Source organism: Pelobates fuscus, chromosome 6 (genome assembly GCF_036172605.1).
Source record: "Pelobates fuscus isolate aPelFus1 chromosome 6, aPelFus1.pri, whole genome shotgun sequence".
Taxonomy (NCBI): domain Eukaryota; kingdom Metazoa; phylum Chordata; class Amphibia; order Anura; family Pelobatidae; genus Pelobates; species Pelobates fuscus.
Window position 1 is genome coordinate 117,888,559 of NC_086322.1, and position 23,176 is coordinate 117,911,734.

Below are 23,176 nucleotides of genomic sequence, written 5' to 3' on the forward strand. Positions count from 1 at the left end.
GCTGCAGGGAATGGAGTTCTGCTCGTCTTCACAGGTGTCCCTTCGAGACTTTCCTGGCTTATACACTATGTGTTGGTAAGCGGACAGGCTTTATTATGGCCTTCTCACTCACACCTGTAACAATAAAATTTGTAATCCACAATAATTCCTCGTTACTCCGACTGAGTAGTGCGTTTCAACCGGATCTTGCAGGGATTCTCTGGATCTGCTGTAATTTGCCAAGAATCGACTGCTGCTGGTTTAACCCTGGAGTGATGTATCCACGGAGTTACTTCGGCTACTTTTATCGCTGTAGGGGTAGACAAAAGAACAACATAAGGACCTCTCCACTTGGGCCCTAACGGTACATTATTCCACTCTTTAATCCACACTTGGTCTCCTGGATGATAACTATGAACAGGGGGATAAATATTCACAGGTAATCTATCTTGTACCCATTTCTGTACCTCCTCCATAGTCTTACCCAACTCTACAACCTGCTGCCGGGTAATTCCTTCTCCCAACTGACTCAAGTCCCCCCTTAAGTTACCAAGTACGGGAGGTGGTCGCCCATACATGATTTCAAAAGGAGAGAGGCCCATCCTTCTGGTAGGGGTACTGCGGATTCGCAATAAAGCTATGGGTAAGAGAACGTTCCACTTAAGTTGGGTTTCCTGACACATTTTAGCCAACTGGTTCTTTATAGTTCTATTCATTCTCTCTACCTTACCAGAACTCTGGGGTCTATATGCAGTATGAAGCCTCCACTTTATACCAAGCATATGAGTCAGTTGTTGTAGGCACTGATGAACAAAAGCTGGACCATTGTCCGATCCTATAGAACAGGGTAGTCCATATCGGGGTATTATTTCTCGTAGCAGGAATCTTACAACTTCTCCTGCTTTCTCTGTACGAGTAGGACATGCTTCTACCCAGCCTGAATAGGTGCACACAATTACCAACAGGTAACGATGTCCACCCGATTTAGGCATTACTGTAAAGTCTATTTGTAGATCGGACATGGGGAGTCCCCCCATAAACTGGACTCCTGGTGGCTTTACTGGTCCTTGTCTTGCATTATTCTTAGCACACGTTACACATCTGCGTACAATGGCCTGAGTCAAGTTGGACAATCTTGGTATGTAGAAATGTTTCCTGAGAGATTCTTCAGTACTGTCTCTCCCAGAATGTGTCCCGTTGTGATAATTTTGGACAATTTCTACCGCTAGTGATGCTGGTATGACTATTCTTCCATCTTCTAGCTGATACCACTTGTTCTCCAAATACTTTCCCGGTTCAGTCTTTAACCACTCCTCTTCTTGAGCTGTATAAACTGGAGTCCATTGGGACAGTGGAGTTGGTATAAGAGCAGCTATATGCCCCACATACTCCTGTCTTCCTGATTCAGCAGCACGCTTAGCTGCACTATCTGCCATCCGATTTCCCTTGGTTACATCACCATCTCCTCTCAGATGCGCTCGACAATGTATGATACCGACTTCTTTCGGCTCCCACACTGCTTCCAATAGTTGTAGGATTTCAGCTGCGTACTTGATTTCTTTGCCTTCTGAATTCAGTAGTCCTCTTTCTTTATACAAAGCTCCGTGGGCATGAGTGGTTAAAAACGCATACTTAGAGTCCGTATAGATATTTACTCTTAAACCTTCAGCCAATTGTAACGCTCGTGTTAGTGCTATTAATTCTGCCTTTTGTGCTGATGTTCCTTTCGCCAGTGGCCGAGCTTCTATCACCTTGTCTATTGTTGTCACTGCATATCCTGCATAGCGGATCCCTTCTTTCACATAACTACTGCCGTCGGTGTAATATTGAACATCGGGGTTCTGGATGGGAAAATCACGAAGATCTGGTCTACTTGAAAATACTTCATCCATTACTTCCAAACAATCATGTTGACTTTCAGTAGGTTGCGGCAAAAGGGTAGCTGGATTTAAGGTGTTTACAGTCTCTAAATGCACTCTTGGGTTTTCACACAACATTGCTTGATACTTGGTCATACGGCTGTTACTAAACCAATGATTTCCTTTGTAATCCAACAACGTCTGTACTGCATGTGGGACTCGTACATAAAGTTCTTGACCCAGAGTGAGTTTATCGGCTTCAGCTACTAGCAGGGCGGCTGCAGCTACGGCTCTTAGACAAGGTGGAAGTCCGCTGGCCACTGCATCCAGTTGCTTAGACATGTAGGCAACAGGTCTTTGCCATGATCCCAAGTACTGTGTCAATACTCCCACAGCCATTCTTCTTTGCTCGTGTACATATAAGTAGAATGGTCGTGTGTGATCAGGTAGACCTAATGCTGGGGCACTCATCAAAGCCTTCTTCACATCTTCAAATGCCGTTTGCTGTTCTTGGGTCCATAAGAAGGGGTCGTGCTCTGTACCTTTGATGGCTGCGTACAGAGGTTTTGCCAGTATCGCATAGCTGGGAATCCATATCCTACAGAAGCCTGCTGCCCCCAAGAATTCTCGCACTTGTCTTCTATTCTTGGGTATTGGTATTTGGCAGACAGCTTCTTTTCTCTCTGGCCCCATAATCCTTTGACCTTCAGAGATATGGAATCCCAGATACTTGACAGTTGGCAAACACAACTGAGCCTTCTTCCTGGACACCTTGTATCCTGCCTTCCAGAGAATATGTAGTAGATCGTGCGTTGCTTGCTGACATTTTTCTTTTGTAACTGCTGCTATCAACAAGTCATCTACATATTGTAACAATACACATTCTCCTGGGATAGACTCGAAATCCAGTAGATCTTGACTTAGAGCTGAACCAAATAGGGTAGGTGAATTTTTAAACCCTTGGGGCAGTCTTGTCCAAGTCATTTGGCGTTTTGAGCCCGTTACAGCGTTCTCCCATTGGAAAGCGAAAATACATTGGCTTTCTGCGGCAATTCGGAGGCAAAAGAAGGCATCTTTGAGATCTAAGACTGTGAAGTAAGTAGCCCCGCCCGGAATTAAAGCAAGCAGGTTATATGGATTGGGTACAACTGGATGTATGCTAACAACCGCATCATTGACTGCTCTTAAGTCCTGTACAGGTCGATACTCATCTGTACCGGGCTTTTGAACAGGCAGCAATGGGGTGTTCCAGGGGGAAGTACAGAATTTTAGGATACCATACCGTATGAACTTATCCAGATAGGATTGGATGTTCTTCTTAGCCTTCTGCGGAATGTGATATTGTCTTAGGCTCACTGGATAAACCCCATGTTTCAGTTCAATTTTTATTGGTGGAATATTGCGGGCCAGTCCTGGTGGGTTGTTCTCTGCCCAAACTCCTGGTATGTTAAACAATGTCTCATCACTCCTAGGGTTTTGGCTAGTCAACACTGTATAAAGTCGCCACTCTTCTTCCTTTGGTACGGATAAAGTCATAATACCTGAAGGTCCATTAAACTTTAAGGATGTTGTTCCATTTGGTAGGAACGTAATCTGCGCTTGTAATTTTGATAGCATATCACGTCCCAGCAATTGGACTGGACATTCAGGCATATAAAGGAATTGGTGTTTTACTACGTGGCCTCCCAATGTACAGAGTCGACTTTTAAGAACCGGTTTTTCAGCACTTCTTCCAGTTGCTCCTATCACAGTAATAGTCCTTCCAGATGGAGGAGCAACTAGATTAGTCACCACTGAATGTTCAGCACCAGTGTCGATCATGAACGCACTCCTTTTCCCCCCTATTGATACATCGACCATAGGCTCCGCTCGACCAAGGGGGATGGAGCCCGGTCGGTATCAATAGTCCTCCATGACAGTGTCAGCCAATCCTACAAAGTCCCTACCTTCTCTATCGCGGGACCTTTGCGCTGCTGGAATATACCTGTCTTCCCTAACACTTCCTCTGTTCCCATTACTCCCTCTATAACCATTACTCCCTCCGGGGCCTCCTCTACCTCTCGCTCTACCTCTAAAGTTTCCGTAGCCTGCCCTGGGTTGGTCTCTCTCGTACTGCTCTCTTTGCGGACATTCGTTCCTCCAATGCCCTTCTTCCTTGCAATACGCGCATTGATCCCTACTCAAAGGCTCCCTACTCCATCTATTATTGCCTCTATCTGGGCCCCGTTTATCTACGCCTGCGATCGCTACCGCTAGCATATCAGCCTTTTTACGCATCTTGCGCTCTTCCTCTTTCTTACTTTCTGTATCCCTGTTCATATAGACCTTATTTGCTACCTCCATTAGTTGGGTGATGGACATACCTGCAAACCCTTCTAACTTTTGTAGCTTGCGCTTAATATCTCCGTATGCTTGGCTGACAAAGGCGGAGTTAACCATTCGGGAATTGTCTGCGTCTTCCGGATTAAAGGGGGTATACAAGCGGTATGCCTCCAATAATCGGTCATAAAAGACACTGGGCGCTTCATCGCTTTTCTGGATCACCTCAACTGTCTTCGACATGTTAATGGCTTTCTTTCCTCCGGCTTTCATGCCAGCAATTATAGCGTCTCTATAGGCTCTGAGTTGAACCATATCAGCACCATTTACGTTCCAATCGGGATCGGTGTTGGGATAGTGTGTCGCGGCCCATGCTGCTGGATTGGCTTGGTTCAAAGCACGGGCTCTATCCTCTAATGCTTTAATGGCTGCTTGATTTATTCTTGTCCTTTCCTCATTGTTAAATAAAGTCATTAGTAACTGCTGGCAATCAGCCCATGTCGGATTATGCGTCTGTACTATTGAGGTGAACAGATCAGTCATAGCTTGTGGTTTCTCAGTATACGAGGAATTATGGGTCTTCCAGTTTAAAAGATCGGTTGTGGTAAATGGGACATATACGAAGACTGGGTCAGCGTGTGCCATTTGACCTGCGGCATCGATATAAGCTGACCCGGGATTCAGACGAAGAGGCATCTGATAGTGCTTTAATTGTTGGGCACCAGTCAACTGTCGGGTTTGGATGGGGCTACGTAGAGAGGCGTCAGTCATGGGTTCCGGTCGGGGAGAGATAGGGTATGGGGATGTGGGAGGTCGGTTTTGGGAAAAGGTCGTAAATAAAACACTTCGAGCCGAGCTAGATGAAGCTTGACCGGAAGTCTGAAGTGGCGCCAAATCAGGATATTCGTTTCTAATGGGGGTGGATTCTGGTTCCGGAAGGGGAGATTTAGTACGAGGGGGGGTGGATCCTGTACTGGAGGAGGAAGCGGAAGTGGATGAGGGTAATGAGGGGAGGGGTGCAGGACTTCCTGCGTTTGCGTCACTTCTTCTTAACGGAAAGTAAGGGGGCGGCAAAGGGATCTCGGACTCAGGGGGCGTGTCCAAAATGGGCCTAACACCAGTCCTAGTGGACGAGCAAGTCCTAGCTACCATGAGGCGACACTGCTCCTCGTGGCATGTCTGGAGCCATTTTGGCGAGTCATTTACGGCCTGTCTCCAACAGTCAATATAAGGAAACTGGCCGTAAAGTTCAGGCCTACCCGATACAGCCACGTGTAAGCGCTGTACCAGAGTTGGATCCAAACTGCCACGTGGCGGCCATGCCGCAACCAAAGTAGGCCACTCCCTAGTACACAAAGTGACCAAACGTACAGGAGACATCTTTACCCCAAAATCACAAACTTTGAATCCCTTTTTAAAATTCTTAACCATACATCCTAAGGGATCCGGAATCGTTGACTGCGACGCACCCATACTTAACAATGGAACGTCGTCGACAACGAATACTATACACGCGTACTATTCAACAGTCACACCCGTTTCCTCTGGCAACAGCACCACGTGGTACGGTTACCAAGTGAAACGTACACAATAACAATAAACACTCAGGGAATTCCCGTACACACACAGCTGTTACACCAGTCACTATATAATCAATATTATGCCCTTTGGCGTAACTATACAGTCACCCACGCTATAATTCTCTATATACGAATTACCCGTCTATAACACACCCCAGTAACATCGTCTTTTACAAATAGCGGTTACAGTACGGTTAGCATAGGTCAAAGCACAAGTTAAGGTCACAATACAATTATTAGTGGTTATGGTGTTAAACATGCAATGGACGACAATGATTAGTACTTATTATATAATGTCAGTAAATATACAGGGTTATGGTACCGTGCACTATAATACAGCAACACACTATTAACACTCTCGCTAGACGGCTGAGCTCGCGCTATCTAACAAGATATACACTTTACTAAAACAATCGTTAACACATTTACAATTCCCAACTAAACTATTGGCCAGTACCTTGAATGGACTACCTAAAACTATATACACCCGTTTTGGTTAGCCACACTGCCCAATCACCACATATATAGCGAGCTAGAGAACCGAATTTACACAGGCGCCTCTTAGTCGCACTATCAAAAGTCTAGTGGGTTCCAAATTTACACGCCTTCCCACTTAGCCCAGATAGGATGAGAACTAGCGAACCGAATTTACACAGGCGCCGCTTAGTCTCCCGGTCCCTCCGACCTAGCGAACGTAATATACACCCTAGAACGCTAGTCTAGACAAGACACCGGTGTCCGGCTAGGGCTATTTACACCAGGACCCCGCCTGACTAACCAAATCAAACGGTCTGACTAAAGAGCGTTCGATCGAGCGGTGCGCCTTCGCTCCTTCCCTCCGACAGAGGGGGCAGATACACAGATTCAAAACCCCTTTGGGCCTACCGCACAATCGGTATACCCCTAGTGGGTCCTGCCGTCTAAAACAGCAGTTGTCTTACCTCCTCGTTCCTGAACCTGAGTTCACACTCATCGACGGGGACACCCCAGCACTTCTCACGTAGAGGCCGATGATCTCCTGGACAACAGACCAGTGGCGCCGAGACGAAGGGAGGTCCACGCAGAAGTTCAGGGGTGCAGCCGTAGAGAACGTGGGCAAAGATAGACCGTCTCACGCCTCTGCCTCTCAGCTACCGTTGAACGATGAGCTTCCCGGCCAATGCACCAAATGATACCGGAGAAACTGACGGAAGCCAAGCACAGAGAGATGGACACAGGTTTCTTCAGGAAGGAAGAGATTCTTTATTGGATCACCGATCGGGACTCAGAGGGACTAGCGTCACCAAAATACAGCAAAGTCTGAGTACTGAATACATAGAGTACATTCCTTATATAGCACTGTAGCTCCTCCCACAATTAACTACACCCACACATACCCTTAACCTATTTAATAAATAGAGTCTAAACTCATCCATCCGGTCTAACCACGTGGCTCATCTGATACAAAGGAGAGGGACGCGTAATTCCAGTTCTTACATTCCTGCACCTGGTCAGTACAGTGATAACAGTATCTTAGCTACGTGTAATTAACTAACTGATACTACAAACACATATACATACATATGCCTTGTGGCAATCTTAGCCTGCTAAACTTGTATTTTACTGGAATTACATCACACTTGAACTCTGATGCTTTTGCAGGAAGTATTGTTGGACACAAAGGGAATTCTGGTCAGAGTATATACAGCGCCAGCAAAGAAGGATTAGTTGGATTTTCCAAGTCTCTTGCAAAAGAAGTAGCAAAGAAAAATATTCGGGTTAATGTGGTCGCTCCAGGTGAGATTTTTTTTGTCAAATACTTGTGCATTTTGTTTAAACTATTGGAGGTGTATCTCAGTGTAGTAATTTGTGAGCGGTTTTACATAATACAAGGTTCTCCTCTCACCCAGAGACCACCCATCCTCAGCCCCATTAATAAGGTGGAATATACACTTCTGCATCATCACTGTCAGTTGTGTTCAACCTGTATGGCAATGATAGAGCACTGATATTGCTGGTCTAACACTGCCAAGAGTGTGTTAAAACTGCGCAAATACCTGATTGCGTTGCTTTTAACATCTGTTCCGCATCTTTTGTTGAATGTATTGAATTAACAACTTTGTATTGGATTAACAACATCAGTGCCATTATTCACTAATGTTCTTATGGCTGAATGGAAGTGAATCCCCACTGCATTATTCCAACATCTAGCAGGTATGTACACACAATTTGCATGAGAATTTTCAGAGAAAAGGCACTGTTTACATTACAGCCTAGGAGCACTTCTAGCAGCCACTTCTCCGACCTGCCTAGAAGTGCTTCCTGGGTCAGTACTGCACGCGGAGACGCTGAACTTTCCCCATAGAGATGCGTTAATTCAATGAGAAGATGCTGATAGGCCAGGGTGGAGTTTGGCTCTGCCCCACCCTGCCTCCTTGTTTGAGATGTTCAGAATTGACAATCTCCGCCAATCCAATGCTTACCTATGGGAAAGCATTGTGATTGGCTTAGATAATCTACTCTGATCATGTCAGCCAAGGAGGCGGATCAGGAGCAGGGCCAGATGTGAGGAGCCCCTTGCGGCGCTGGAAAAAGGTGAGTAAATCACCTTTCTAACCTGAGGTAATGTTAAGGGGGTTTTAGAACTATGTCAGGAATACACGTTTGTGTTCCTGACACTTGATTGTCCCTTTAAGCCCTATGGGTTGCCATGTAGTGTATTCTGGGAAGTGACCAGACTGAAATATATTAATATTTTGTTTAGGTATCATACTTTGACACCACATATATTCATATATGCTATGTTAAACGTTGTTGCCTAAAATGGTTCCATGGTTCCCACTCTGCTCTCAACTCGCACACTACCTGTCCTCCTCTGCTCACAACTCACACACAACCTGTCCTCCTCTGCTCACAACTCACACACAACCTGTCCTCCTCTGCTCACAACTCACACACAGCCTGTCCTCCTCTGCTCACAATTTACACACTACATGTCTTCCTCTGCCCCTAACTCACACACTACCTGTCGTCCTCTGCTCCCACCTCACATACATCCTGCCCTCCTCTGCTCCCAACTCACATACAACCTGTCCTCCTCTGCTCACATTTCACATATTACCTGTCCTCCTCTGCTCACAATTCACACACTACCTGTCCTCCTCTGCTCACAGCTCACATGCAACCTCTCCTCCTCTGCTCCCAGCTCACACACTACTTATCCTTCTCTGCTCACCAACTCACACACTGCCTTTCCTCCTCTGCTCACAATTCACACACTACCTGTCCCACACTGCTTCCAACTCACACACTACATGTCCTCCTCTGCTCACAAACTCACACACTGCCTGTCCTCCTCTGCTCACAGCTCACATGCAACCTCTGCTCCCAGCTCACACACTACCTCTGCTCCCAGCTCACACACTACCTGTCCTCCTCTGCTCCCAGCTCATACACTACCTGTCCTCCTCTGCTCCCAGCTCACACACTACCTGTCCTCCTCTGCTCCCAGCTCACACACTACCTGTCCTCCTCTGCTCCCAACTCACACACTACCTGTCCTCCTCTGCTCCCAATTCACATGCTACCTGTCTCACTTTGCTCCCAGCTCACACACTACCTGTCCTCCTCTGCTCCCAGCTCACACACTACCTGTCCTCCTCTGCTCCCAGCTCACACACTACCTGTCCTCCTCTGCTCCCAGCTCACACACTACCTGTCCTCCTCTGCTCCCAGCTCACACACTACCTGTCCTCCTCTGCTCCCAATTCACATACTACCTGTCCTCCTCTGCTCCCAACTCACACACTACCTATGACAGAAATTCCATTTGAAAACTTTGTTACCTTGCAGTTGGGTTGAAGTTAACTACAGGCTTATACCAGGCCACAAAGACTTATAATAATAATAATAATATAAGTAATTTCCTATTTTGAACTTGTTTTTATTATGCTGTTTTTGTGCACATCAGTGGATTAATTGCTTGGCATTGTGCACATTATTGTACAAGTTCAAGTTTTTTTTTCTTTTCTTTCTTCCTCTCCCTTCCTCTTCTTCATCCTCTTCTGTTCACTCCCTCTGCATCTTCCTTTATCTCCACTGATGCTTGTGTATATTCCAAGGCTTCATTCACACGGATATGACCTCAAATTTGGAAGTTGATCTGCTGAATAAAACCATCCCGCTGGGCAGATTTGGAGAGGCGGAGGATGTTGCACACACAGTTGCCTTCTTACTTGAGTCCTCCTACATCACTGGTCATGTATTAGTGGTTGATGGGGGTTTACAGCTACAAATATAAAGTGGAATATGTTTCATCATTAGACTGGAACAGAGAGACATTACAGATATTTAATACTAATAGATCTGTCGGAAAATAAATGCTTACATTTGGCTTTTTACATAATTATATAAAACGAGTGCTCTTATTTTATATGAAGCCATACCTCACCGTTCCTATTTGGAAGAGTTTCAGTTATAGCTCCATGAATAATGAAATGACCACTCTACAGGTAACGTTATTAAAATAAATGGGGTGGGGCTTGTGCTTTATGGTGACAGCACGCATCTCGTGTCTGCGCGAGAGGCGGACGCTCTCCTGCTCTGTGTAACACAGACCCGACCGTCTTCTTGCTGCATTCCCTCCCCATGCATGTATTTTTCATACTTGTAGCGTAAGCTTTCCGAGAAGCCTCTGAAGGTATCCTCCGTGGGCACATGTGTACTTGCACGTGCATGCGCATGTCTATTTGCACACACTGTGCGCAGCATTCAGAAAGAAAGCTGCTGATATCTGGAGGGGGTTCCATTATTTATAAATAAGATACAATTATTTATTTTTTTTGTCAGAGGATATTGTTGACAGAACAATAACAGTTAGTTTTCAAATTATTGTTCATACAGAAATCTTCAAACACATGTCACATCCTATAGAATAATCTGTCAAGGATCTTCAGGGGCTAATTCACTGACACATTGCTGAATAAAAAAAACTATATATTTTTAATTTGTTTGCTTTAATACAAAGATGTGTCTCCAATTGACATAGACATAGGCCTTCTTGGGTGGATAACAAGAACCAGTTTCTCATTAGTTCTGGGGATCCAAATAGGCGAGCTCCTGAGTAAATTTAACATGATAGCAAATGATACATGTCAATCTGCTGTATAGAGCTGCAATAATAAAGTTACTGACTTTTAACCCCTTCATTACCAAGCGATTTTGAAGAGGAAAAAAAACAAACACACCTCCAGAATCTGAGTATTTTCTGTGTCCTGGAAAGTAATGTTTAAAAGTATTTTTTGTTTCAGTATTGATAGATCGCAAATTCAATAATGCCAAAAACAAACATTTTTGTTGGACAGACAAGCTGTTAAAAATAATTTGCCAAATAATGCAATTATACACATAGGAAAATAGTGTTGTAAATAAATAAATATTGTATAATTATTATATATGTTGTTAAATTGCTATGATGTTGCCCTTTGCCCTTCTTACAGCCTTGTTGCCTTTTTGGACACACACACACGAATACGGGCAAACACATGTGCTCACTAATACATGGAAGTCTATATATAACACCTCTATTAGCCACTCCTCAGACCTGCCTAAAAGGGCTTCCTGGATCAGTGCTGCACACATGTGCAGCACTGACGTTGAGCTTCTCCACGCTCTGCATGGAGATGCTGAACTTTCCCCTTTAATTCAATGCATCTCTATGAGGAGATGCTAATTGCCAGCGTGGGGCTTGGCTCGGCCCCGCATCCTTGGTTGAGATGTTCAGAATGTTTATATATATATATATATATATATATAGAAATACAACAGTTCTCAGCACTCACGCTCAACGTATGAAGTAGTGCCTTAAGAGGCTTGCCGGGTGCCAGACTTCCAGGGAGTTAAATTGTAGATAAATGAAGTAAAGCAAGCTGCACTCAAGTAAAGCAAGCTGCACTCACGGACTTATGAATTCAAATGGTGTTTATTCCTTCGATGGAATAAACACCATTTGAATTCATAAGTCCGTGAGTGCAGCTTGCTTTACTTCATTTATCTATATATATATATATATATATATAAATTCAAAATAGAATGGCTGCACTCACGGAATTTCTTCAGGTTAAAATATAACTTTTAATGGAATCACATAAAAAATCGACGTTTCAGTCCAGCCTGTGGACTTTCATCAGGATATATCATCATTAAGAACATTGCTGTATATATAGGCATACAATCATAGTAATACATTAATTGAACAAACATGTGTAACTCACCCCAGGTGATGTTCGTGCACTGCCAGCGTCCTCCCCGACCAAGTGCGCATGTGCACCAGTGTACTCGCCCCCTCCGTGACGTAATCACGCTACGCTGCCGGCGTAGTCATGGGAACGCGGCTAATCAAATCCCACCTCTCTAGTCATGTGAACTATCACTTACACATGTGAATCACCCCAGGTGTCATTCATATATTGCCGGCATCCTGTCCGGTCATGTGCGCACGCGCGTCATTGTGCCCGCCTCCAACGTGACGTCATCACGTCACGTTTACCAGCGTTGTTATGGCAACGCGGTGTCTCTAAATTCCGTCACCATGGTGATATAAACTACCACTATTTACAACTAAAGGTAGAGTGATCAATACATAATGGATGAAATATGTAAAGACTAAAATACATGATATAAAAGTGCTAAGTGGAAAGAATATTCCTTCTTAAATATAAACCATCAAGTGCATAGTATTAAGGGCAATTTTTAAATTGCTACTATAGTGTTTCCCAGCAATCCTGCATAGAAACAACATGTGATTAAGCCTCCATTACAGAGGTCTATGAATATGAATACTGTGTGTATTTAAAGTGACAAGTGCAGAAATAAAACAAACCAAACAAAAGTGAATACCAAAGTGCCAAAGTGAAAAAACATAATGATCCTATCCTTATATACATGCCAGCACATAAATTTATATTAAAAAATTATTAGATAATTAGACAATACGAATGGATGGCAATAGGCACTCGTAGTACCAGGGGATTATATATGGATTTAACTAAACTCATACATAAATGAGTACTCAGTAAAAATATATGTATCTTTATCAAAAAAGATTACTATTACTATTAAACAGCATTATCATATACTTACTGTACCATAAACCCCTTACTTCTGCCTCCATTCGCACGTCGGCACTTAAAATAAAAAAACATCAATGCATAAAGTTTAAACATAAAAAAATTTAGAGCAAGTAAACTAGAGCAGTAGAAAATCATTATTGTTATTCACAGAAACGAGTATAACGGCAGTGATTCATTTAACCCTTTAGGTGAAACAGTATCTAACTCATGAATCCAGAAAGCCTCTTTATTTAGAAGTATCTTCCCCCGATCACCACCTCTTCTCGACAATGGGATATGGTCAATTGCCACAAATTTTAATGTGGCCAAAGGGTGTCCAAACTCTAAAAAGTGTTTTGCCACTGGTTTGTCTGTTCGACCATCCCTGTAGGCCAGCCGGATACTGGAGCGGTGCCCCCTGATGCGTTCACAGATGGCAGTTTCCGTTTTGCCAATATAACAAAGGCCACATGGGCAATTCAACTTATATATCACGTGCGTTGTTTTGCACGTTATTGTAAACCTGATGGTATAGATTTTGTTACTATGTGGGTTATTGAATTGTTTGGCCGGAATCATGTGACTACATGTGACGCATCCAAGGCATCTAACTGATCCCCTTATCTGTTCTTTAGATGTACCATGGTAACTTGCTACGGGATCCGTGCGCACTAGCAAGTCCTTTAAATTTTGATTTCTTTTAAAACAGATTAATGGTGCTTTTTTAAATTCCTTTGGCAATGTTGTATCACTTGTCAGAATTTTCCAGTTTTTCTTGACCGACGCTGCTACTTGTGGTGACACGGGTTGATACATCATGGGAAAAACTAGTTGTGTAGACTCCTGTTTCTTCCTCTCATCGGCGCGTGCACTCTGTGCTTCTTGAAGCGCTTTGTCGAGAATACGGCTATTATAGCCTCTTTGTAAGAACCTGGTCTTCATTTCTAGAAGTTGATTTCCCATGATTTGAGCATCCGAGTTGTTTCTAATCACTCTCAAAAACTGTGCCTTTGGTAGCGAGTCCTTGAGGGCTTTGGGATGTGCACTCTGGTAATGCAAGGTAGTGTTTCTATCTGTTGGTTTCGTATAGAGTGAATACTGCAAGCTTATTTCTCCCACCTCAATCTGAAGATCCAGGTAGTGTATTCTATCACTGCTCATCTCTGCCGTAAACCTAACTGGTGATGGTAGTTGGTTAAGGTTCTCAATCATCTCTTCTGCATCCTCTCTTGATTTATTCCATATAATGAGCAGGTCATCTATAAATCTATGGTATGATGTAATACTGCTACCATATCGATCTAAAATATGTGTCTCTTCATAGATGAACATGTACGCGTTGGCGTACATGGGTGCCATGGGTGACCCCATTGAAGTTCCTGCTATTTGGAGGTACCACATGTCTTCAAATCTGAAGTAGTTGTTCTGAAGCACAAAGGTAAGGAGTTCTAGCACAAACTCTATGGGCGGGCCTCTTCTAAATAAACACCTAAAGGGTTAAATGAATCACTGCCGTTATACTCGTTTCTGTGAATAACAATAATGATTTTCTACTGCTCTAGTTTACTTGCTCTAAATTTTTTTATGTTTAAACTTTATGCATTGATGTTTTTTTATTTTAAGTGCCGACGTGCGAATGGAGGCAGAAGTAAGGGGTTTATGGTACAGTAAGTATATGATAATGCTGTTTAATAGTAATAATCTTTTTTGATAAAGATACATATATTTTTACTGAGTACTCATTTATGTATGAGTTTAGTTAAATCCATATGTAATCCCCTGGTACTACGAGTGCCTATTGCCATCCATTCGTATTGTCTAATTATCTAATAATTTTTTAATATAAATTTATGTGCTGGCATGTATATAAGGATAGAATCATTATGTTTTTTCACTTTGGCACTTTGGTATTCACTTTTGTTTGGTTTGTTTTATTTCTGCACTTGTCACTTTAAATACACACAGTATTCATATTCATAGACCTCTGTAATGGAGGCTTAATCACATGTTGTTTCTATGCAGGATTGCTGGGAAACACTATAGTAGCAATTTAAAAATTGCCCTTAATACTATGCACTTGATGGTTTATATTTAAGAAGGAATATTCTTTCCACTTAGCACTTTTATATCATGTATTTTAGTCTTTACATATTTCATCCATTATGTATTGATCACTCTACCTTTAGTTGTAAATAGTGGTAGTTTATATCACCATGGTGACGGAATTTAGAGACACCGCGTTGCCATAACAACGCTGGTAAACGTGACGTGATGACGTCACGTTGGAGGCGGGCACAATGACGCGCGTGCGCACATGACCGGACAGGATGCCGGCAATATATGAATGACACCTGGGGTGATTCACATGTGTAAGTGATAGTTCACATGACTAGAGAGGTGGGATTTGATTAGCCGCGTTCCCATGACTACGCCGGCAGCGTAGCGTGATTACGTCACGGAGGGGGCGAGTACACTGGTGCACATGCGCACTTGGTCGGGGAGGACGCTGGCAGTGCACGAACATCACCTGGGGTGAGTTACACATGTTTGTTCAATTAATGTATTACTATGATTGTATGCCTATATATACAGCAATGTTCTTAATGATGATATATCCTGATGAAAGTCCACAGGCTGGACTGAAGCGTCGATTTTTTATGTGATTCCATTAAAAGTTATATTTTAACCTGAAGAAATTCCGTGAGTGCAGCCATTCTATTTTGAATTTGGATATTTTGAGCCCTGGTAATGCACCCGGTTTACTGCAAGGACTAAAGGACAGCTTGAGTGCAAGGTATTATATATGTTTATATATATATATATATATATATATATATATATATATGTATGTCTGTGGATAGTTAATACAATGTTAAACAAAACTCTGCACACCAGGCAAGCCATAAGACTTGCTTTTTCCACAGATATCACAAATCTGCAGTGATGTTACTACCGCAAAGGATTCTGGGTTGGCATATGCAAATTAGTTTAGCAAAGAATCACATTTTTGCCTCATTGTATTTTTAAACATGGATTCCTTGGAGTCTGTGTTTGCTGTATACAACAGCTTGGAACACAATTTAGGAAAAGATGCAAAGCCAGTTAACCATTAATGGACAGCTGTTTCATTGTTAATGCAACTCATCAGCATGAGGTTGGTTACTGGTTTGCTTATTAAGGCTTGGCAGTGCTTGGGAAGCAAAAACCAAAAAGGTTATGGTGGGGAAAAATTGTGATTGAAAGCCCCTTCCACCTGAAGTCTGTGGATAGTTAATACAATGTTAAAGTGGTAGTAACATCACTGCAGATCTGTGATTTCTGTGGGAAAAGCCAGTTTTAAAGGGACACTATAGTCACCTGAACAACTTTAGCTTAATGAAGCAGTTTTGGTGTATAGAACATTCCCCTGTAGCCTCACTGCTCAATCCTCTGCCATTTAGGAGTTAAATCCCTTTGTTTATGAACCCTAGTTACACCTCCCTGCATGTGACTTGCACAGCCTTCCATAAACACTTCCTGTAAAGAGAGCCCTGTTTAGGCTTTCTTTATTGCAAGTTCTGTTTAACCCCTTAAGGACCAAACTTCTGGAATAAAAGGGAATCATGACATGTCATACGTCATGTGTCCTTAAGGGGTTAATTAAGATTTTCTTATCCCCTGCTATGTTAATAGCTTGCTAGACCCTGCAAGAGCCTCCTGTATGTGATTAAAGTTCAATTTAGAGATTGAGATACAATTATTTAAGGTAAATTGCATGTGTTTGAAAGTGGAACCAGTTATTTTTTCATGCAGGCTCTGTCAATCATATGGTACAATGCAATATACGCACTACTGAAGACAGTGATAGTAGTGAAATATATACACAAATACTTAGCTTGAATGTTACAATGCAGCCTCCCAAGATCGTTACCCAGAGATGGCGACCTTTTCATATAACCACAAACACTACAACAGACTGCGGGATACGGCTGAGAATAATTCTAAAAGGAACATACAAAATACACAGAAATAGTGAAGTACAGTTTAACACATCTCATGCGCTATATATAAATGCACTCACAAGATAACGGAGAATAAATCGCTCATAAGGTGCCTCCCCCGGTGGATATGGGGGGCTGGTAATCCTTTGATTCCTCGTTGGATTTCTTAATAATACTCAGGACTTCAGATGGGTAGTAGTAGAAAAAAAGATGCTTTTATTGATAAAAGGTGAATAATCACCATCAATAAAATATATTAAAATGAATGAAAAACGGTATGGTCCTACGCGTTTCGTTCTGTAGAGAACTTCCTCAGGGACCGTATGTAGAAATAAAACAATGTACAATAATGACAAGTTAGAAATACATCCTATTCCCACCCTCCCCTAGTCCTCTTTAAATAGGGCTATTCCCTATGTCCATTGGTGGTTCCATGGGTGGTACCCGGTGTCCGTCGCTTGATTGGTCCTGTAGGTAGATAGTACAGCTGATTCCCATTCTCTGCCTTTTGCTGGTGATCAAATTTGGCGCGTTCGGCTAACCGGAACCGGAAGGGTGGGTCATGTTGCACTTCCGCGTTCCACGTGCGTTCCACCCACGGTTCATATGCGTTCCACCTTCATTCTATTCCGATCTCATAGTGTGATCAGAAAAATCAGTAAAACAACAAAATATTCTATCTCCTGAGAGGAAAAAAGTGTTAATAACTTAATTTACAGCACATTTTGTCTATAATTCAGACCATAATAAGACACCATCCTTAAGCTGTCAGTAAACAGTGATGCAAAATATTTAAAGAGTGAAAAGTGTATAACAAACACCTTCATTTATAATATATATAATGCAATTTCCCAGGGATATATCTCATATTGATTCAATGTGTAATGTGCATAGTGAAGATATATTATATATTATGTATCACTACTGTGATGTGTGTTAAAGAGCTAAATTGAAATGAAAAAAATAATAATATGCAATGTTCCTATAAGTGATCTCCAATATTAGATAGACTGACACATATATCTGATATCCTAATTAATTGTGATATAAACATATTGGACCTTTTATTTCATTAGTGACTACAAAGAATATTAATATATAGATACAATTGAACCTCCAAATTCCAAGGGAGACCAACACTAACACCTACTCAGTGTAATGGATAAGTCAACTATATATAGTTAATGTTTTGTAATAAAATTACAGAGGTCCAAAAAAAAAAAATATATATATATATATATGAATAGAAATAAATATCTAAAGACAGAAAATGATATAAACCATATAAATCCTAATCCAGAAAACATACTAAATCAATACCTATGTTAAGACCTTGTGGCTCTAGGGTATTCAGCCTATGAATCCAAAAGGTTTCCCTCTGTGATAATTTTTGGACCCTATCCCCTCCTTGCCAGAATGGAGACACTCTATCGATACCCATAAACTTAAACTCCTTGAAAGAAAATAATGGACAATTGGAACAATGAACTGAAACTGAATGGGTTGCTAGTTTTTTCTTGATGTTATTTAGGTGTTCTATTATTCTAACCTTCAGAATCCTTTTTGTGCGTCCCACATATTGTTTGCCACACGGACATTGCAGCAGATAAACTACATAGTCCGTGTGGCAACTGATCTCAGATTTCACCTTAAAAACTTCCCCCAATATATTACTATGAAAGACCTTACTTTTGAACAATGATGTGGTGGTGCAAGCCTCGCACATACCACATCCTCTAAAAAAAACAGAATTTGAAGAAACATTTACATTCTGTTGTTTAATAGCATAACTAGGAGCTAATAGGTTCTTAAGATTTTTGTTCTTTTTATAAATCACCAGCGGGCGGTCGGATAAAGACCCTCCCAAAACTGGGTCCTGCTGCAAAATGGGCCAAAATTCTTGTAAGCTCTTTTTTATTTTATAGTGGTCAGTGTTATACTGAGTTATAAAAGATGATTGAAAATGTGTGGTTTTTTTTGGACGAATTGTGTTTATCCTCTAACAGGGAGTTACGTTGTAGTGAACCAATCGAGCAAATTTCTTTATCCAATGAATTTTTGTTGTAACCTCTATCGATGAGTTTTTTCTTTATGTGTAATGATTGGGTCTTAAAATCCCCGAAATTAGAACAATTCCGTCCCACGCGTGTTAACTGGCTTCTAGCTATGCCCCGTAGCCATGGTTTATGGTGGCAGCTTTGTTGGTGTACAAAGCCATTGCCATCCGTCGTTTTGAAAAAACACCTAGTTTGTATTTGATCTTGATCACAAAAGAGGACAAGATCCAAAAAATGAATTTCATGTTTGTTCCATTCTGGGGTGAAAAACAGATTGTACTGGTTCTCATTGAGCTAACAAACAAAATTCTGAAAAGCAACTGAAGACCCCTTCCAAATAATAACATCATCAATGTATCGCCGCCATAGGACCAGGTTCTCCCTCCGGCCATGCCCAGACCACACGAAAAGTTCTTCCCATCTTCTTATGTAGGTGTTGGCATAGCTGGGGGCGAACCTGGTACCCATGGCGGTCCCAGTGATCTGTAAATGATAATCACCATTGAAGAAAAAATAATTGTGATCCAAAATAAATTGAACTGAAGAAAAAATAAACTCCCTATGGTCTACCGATAGTGTGCTGTCTTGAGACATATAGTGATCAACTGATTCCAGGCCCAAAGAATGGCTAATTACGGTATACAGAGAGGTCACATCCAGTGTGGCCCAACTGTATTCCGGTCTCCATTCGATGCTTTCCAACTCCTGTAGGAGAGATTTAGTATCTCGCACATAGGACGGTGCTCCCTGTGCGTACTTTTGCAGGAAAGAGTCCACATAAGCGGATAAGTTAGCTGTTATAGAATTTACACCGCTAATAATAGGGCGCCCTGGTGGATTAGGGAGGCGTTTATGTGTTTTGGGGAGAAAATAAAAAATTGGTATAACGGGGTTATACCATAGCCAGAGGAGGTGTGGCTAGGGCTGCATAAAGAGAAACAAAGTGATTTAATTCCTAAATGACAGTGAATTGAACAGTGAAATTGCAGGGGAATGATCTATACACTAAAACTGCTTTATTTAGCTAAAGTAATTTAGGTGACTATAGTGTTCCTTTAACATTGTATTAACTATCCACAGACTTTAGGTGGAAGAGGTTTTCAATCACAATTTTTTTCTCCACCATAACCTTTTTTTTGGTGTTTGCTATATATAATGAGAAAGCTTTGGCGAAACGCGTAAAGTGAGGACTTGTTCATTTTATTTACCCATATAATTGTTTTTACAGTACATTTTACTAGCTGTTATGTTCAACCTTTTCTTTTAAAAATAAAGTACCTTTTAAACATACCTGTCTGTGAGGTATCCATCCATACAGCTGCTACAACTTATATGGTTTTTACATATATCCTTGGGTGGGTATTGTTCCACCTCACGCTCTCCACACCAGAGCAGGACATTGCTCTAGGTTACGTAAGTAGGATTATTTCCTCCATATATACCACTGTAGTTTATGTACCATACCATTGGAATTTTTCCAGTGTTTTCTTACATGATATCTCCATAATTTTGGAATCAAGCTGAGCATACTTTCCACATATATCCATAGACGGGGATTATTCCATACAGGCCTGCTAAACAGAGCTGGTACAGCTCTAAAAAGTGTGAGTTTGCACTTGACTTGTTCATATTCCTTTTAACGTATTTACTGTACTGCACCATAATTTGTCTATTTCTCATAGATTTATATACTAGGAATTGCCCTTATATCGTATGTGTATATATATATTTTTTTTTTCATTGCGCGGATCACCTAATTTTGAACCCAACATATTTTCTTTTGTTTGAGGAACACTATTGATTTGTTGCAATATCACCACTAGTATTAAAAGCACTTTGAGCATGCAAAAACCCAAACTCACAGTAGAGTCACCTGCAACATATATTGGTGGACATTTAAAGTGGTATCTTGGCATCTCCTAAAAACAAAGCCACATGGCTCGTTCATTTCAATTGAGAGTAGCACCTTACATTATACTGTAGTGACTTGGGGGTGGACCGGGGTCTTTTGCAACAGAATTGACTTATTTAAAAGAACACATTATAAATATATATGTCTATTGATAACACTATAATGTTCATGGTTCCTTTTAGATTATTGTGCATTCCTGAAGAAGTTAAAATGGGAGCCATGACCACGTTGAACACAGTTAAGTCTCACCACAGAGAAGCATTGGAATTCTTCCATTGGGAGAGTATCCAGTAGAGCAGCACAGAGATTGCCAGGAATGCACAGTTAGGCCTTTAATGGAGACGTTTCTGATTGGCTGAGATCATCTGTCTGGATGATTGCAGCAGGAGAAGCAGTGGCCGTGGGGAGCCCGGACACGTTAGATGAGAAGTGAGTTTTTACTTTATTTTGTAACTTCTGCAGGAGGCAACAACAATCTAAATTGAACTAGGACCACCCTAATGTAACCTAAGTGAATTTATAAAATTAGAGTGTTCTTTTAACCCCTTAAGGACACATGACATGTGTGACATGTCATGATTCCCTTTTATTCCAGAAGTTTGGTCCTTAAGGGGCTAAAGAAGGCAAGGCAATGCTGTTGTAAAAGACCCTGGTCCACTCCCAAGTCACAGAAATATTACATTCTAGAACCGAGGTGTCCAAAGGTAGATTCCCAGATGTTTTAAAACTACAGCTTCCATGATGCTTTATTATTATAAAGGCATGCAAAGCATCATAGGAGTCGTAGTTCTGCAGCATCTGGGGATCTACCTTTTGGACACCCATGCTCTAAAGCAGTGGTTCCCAACCCAGTTTGAGTACTCCCCAACAGTCCAGGATTTGGAGATTACCCAGTTGTGTCTAAGGTGTTTAAAAAAAAAAATATATATATATATATATATATATAAAATTTAAAAAAAAGCCACTTTAGACTCAACATGGTAATCCCTATATCCTGGCCTGGTAGGGGGTACTTGAGGACTGGGTTGGGAACCCCTGCTCTAGACGCACACTGAATGACAAATGTAAGCATTGCCGTTTCTCACAAAAGAAAGAATGCCAATCCCCACCATTTTTAATATGTTAATTTATCTGTATAATAAACATATGTATTTGTGAGATGAGAAAACAATAAATATTAAATTGAGAAAGACACAAATCTTAATCCTCCATGTCAGCTCCCTGTCTATCATTGTTATAAGCTCTGTCCTGTCCACCAGTGAGCACAGAGAAAGCATACAGGAAAAAAAAGTGAGACAAGGTTTCTATTTTTTCTCTTTCATGCAATATTTGCTTTTTCAAAACTGGATTATGATGTAATTTGCTAAAGCTTTAATATTAATTTAAATGGAGACAAAAGGCTAACATGTTAGAAGTGATTTTCAATGTTTTATTCAATGGAGTAAAAAGTGCCAGTTCCCCTTAAAGGGACACTATAGTCACCAGACCATCTACAGCGTAATGTGGGCACCTCCAAGTGTCCACTCCTCAGACAGCCACTGGAGGTGCTTCCTGGCTCAGGGCTGCACAGTAAGCAGCTCTGCTATTCAGCGTCCCCACGCTCTGCATGGAGATGCTGAATTTTCCTCATAGAGATGCATTGATTCAATGCATTGCTATGAGGAGGTGCTGATTGGCCAAAACGCCTCCTTGTCGATTTGAGCCAATCCAATGCTTTCCTCATGGGAAAAGCATTGGATTGGCTAAAAGTCGTCAATTTTTATGTCACCAAGGGGGCAGGGCCAGCCCCAGCAGACCCGTGGAGAGCTGAAAATAAGGTATGTTTTAACCCACTCTGAGGGGGCTAAGGGTGGGGCAAGCCACCTAAATGGTGGGTTTTCACTTTAGGGTCAGGAATAAATGTTTGTGTTCCTGACCCTGTGGTGATCCTTTAAGTGTGAGATGCAATAGCTATCTTTTCTCTATAGTTGTTTACAGTAGAGTTAAACTAATTAGGTTTTTAAGCGTTTACATTATTTTGCTCATGTCTTTATTAAAGGACCAGTTTGTTATGGTGACAGGCGGTTAAACCGTAAGCCAGTCAGCAGCTCCCCTGCTTTGTCTGTCTGAATTTGAGACACTATCATTGGGAACAGCGCTGGATTAAAAGGTTTATCCTCTCGGGGTAAAGAAGCCCCAGGATCCTCCTGGCAACATAAGTTTATTTCAATGAAGTTGCAATGGTGATTTAGTGCTCCTTTAATGAATAATGGTCAATGTTATCCATTTATATAATTTGCTGCAAATTTAGTCAAATATCTAACACACTTTTCCATCAAACAATGTAGAAGTTCCCAGAATTTTCTCCTCCCTCAGCTGCGTTCGAAGGTTTCGGCCTGGCGGTTTTTATTTTTTTATTTTTT

General features: G+C 41.7%; 1 protein-coding gene across 1 annotated transcript in view; it reads left to right on the forward strand.

Annotated features, from left to right (window-relative positions):
• CBR4 (carbonyl reductase 4) overlaps positions 1–10,490 on the forward strand; it is a 33,861-nt gene extending 23,371 nt beyond the window's left edge. The window contains exons 5-6 of the mRNA XM_063460021.1: positions 7,379–7,513; positions 9,838–10,490. Of these exons, the coding sequence (XP_063316091.1) occupies positions 7,379–7,513; positions 9,838–10,016 (314 nt within the window). The 3' untranslated portion in view covers positions 10,017–10,490. The remainder of the gene's footprint in view (positions 1–7,378; positions 7,514–9,837) is intronic.
• Positions 10,491–23,176: the final 12,686 nt, after the last annotated feature.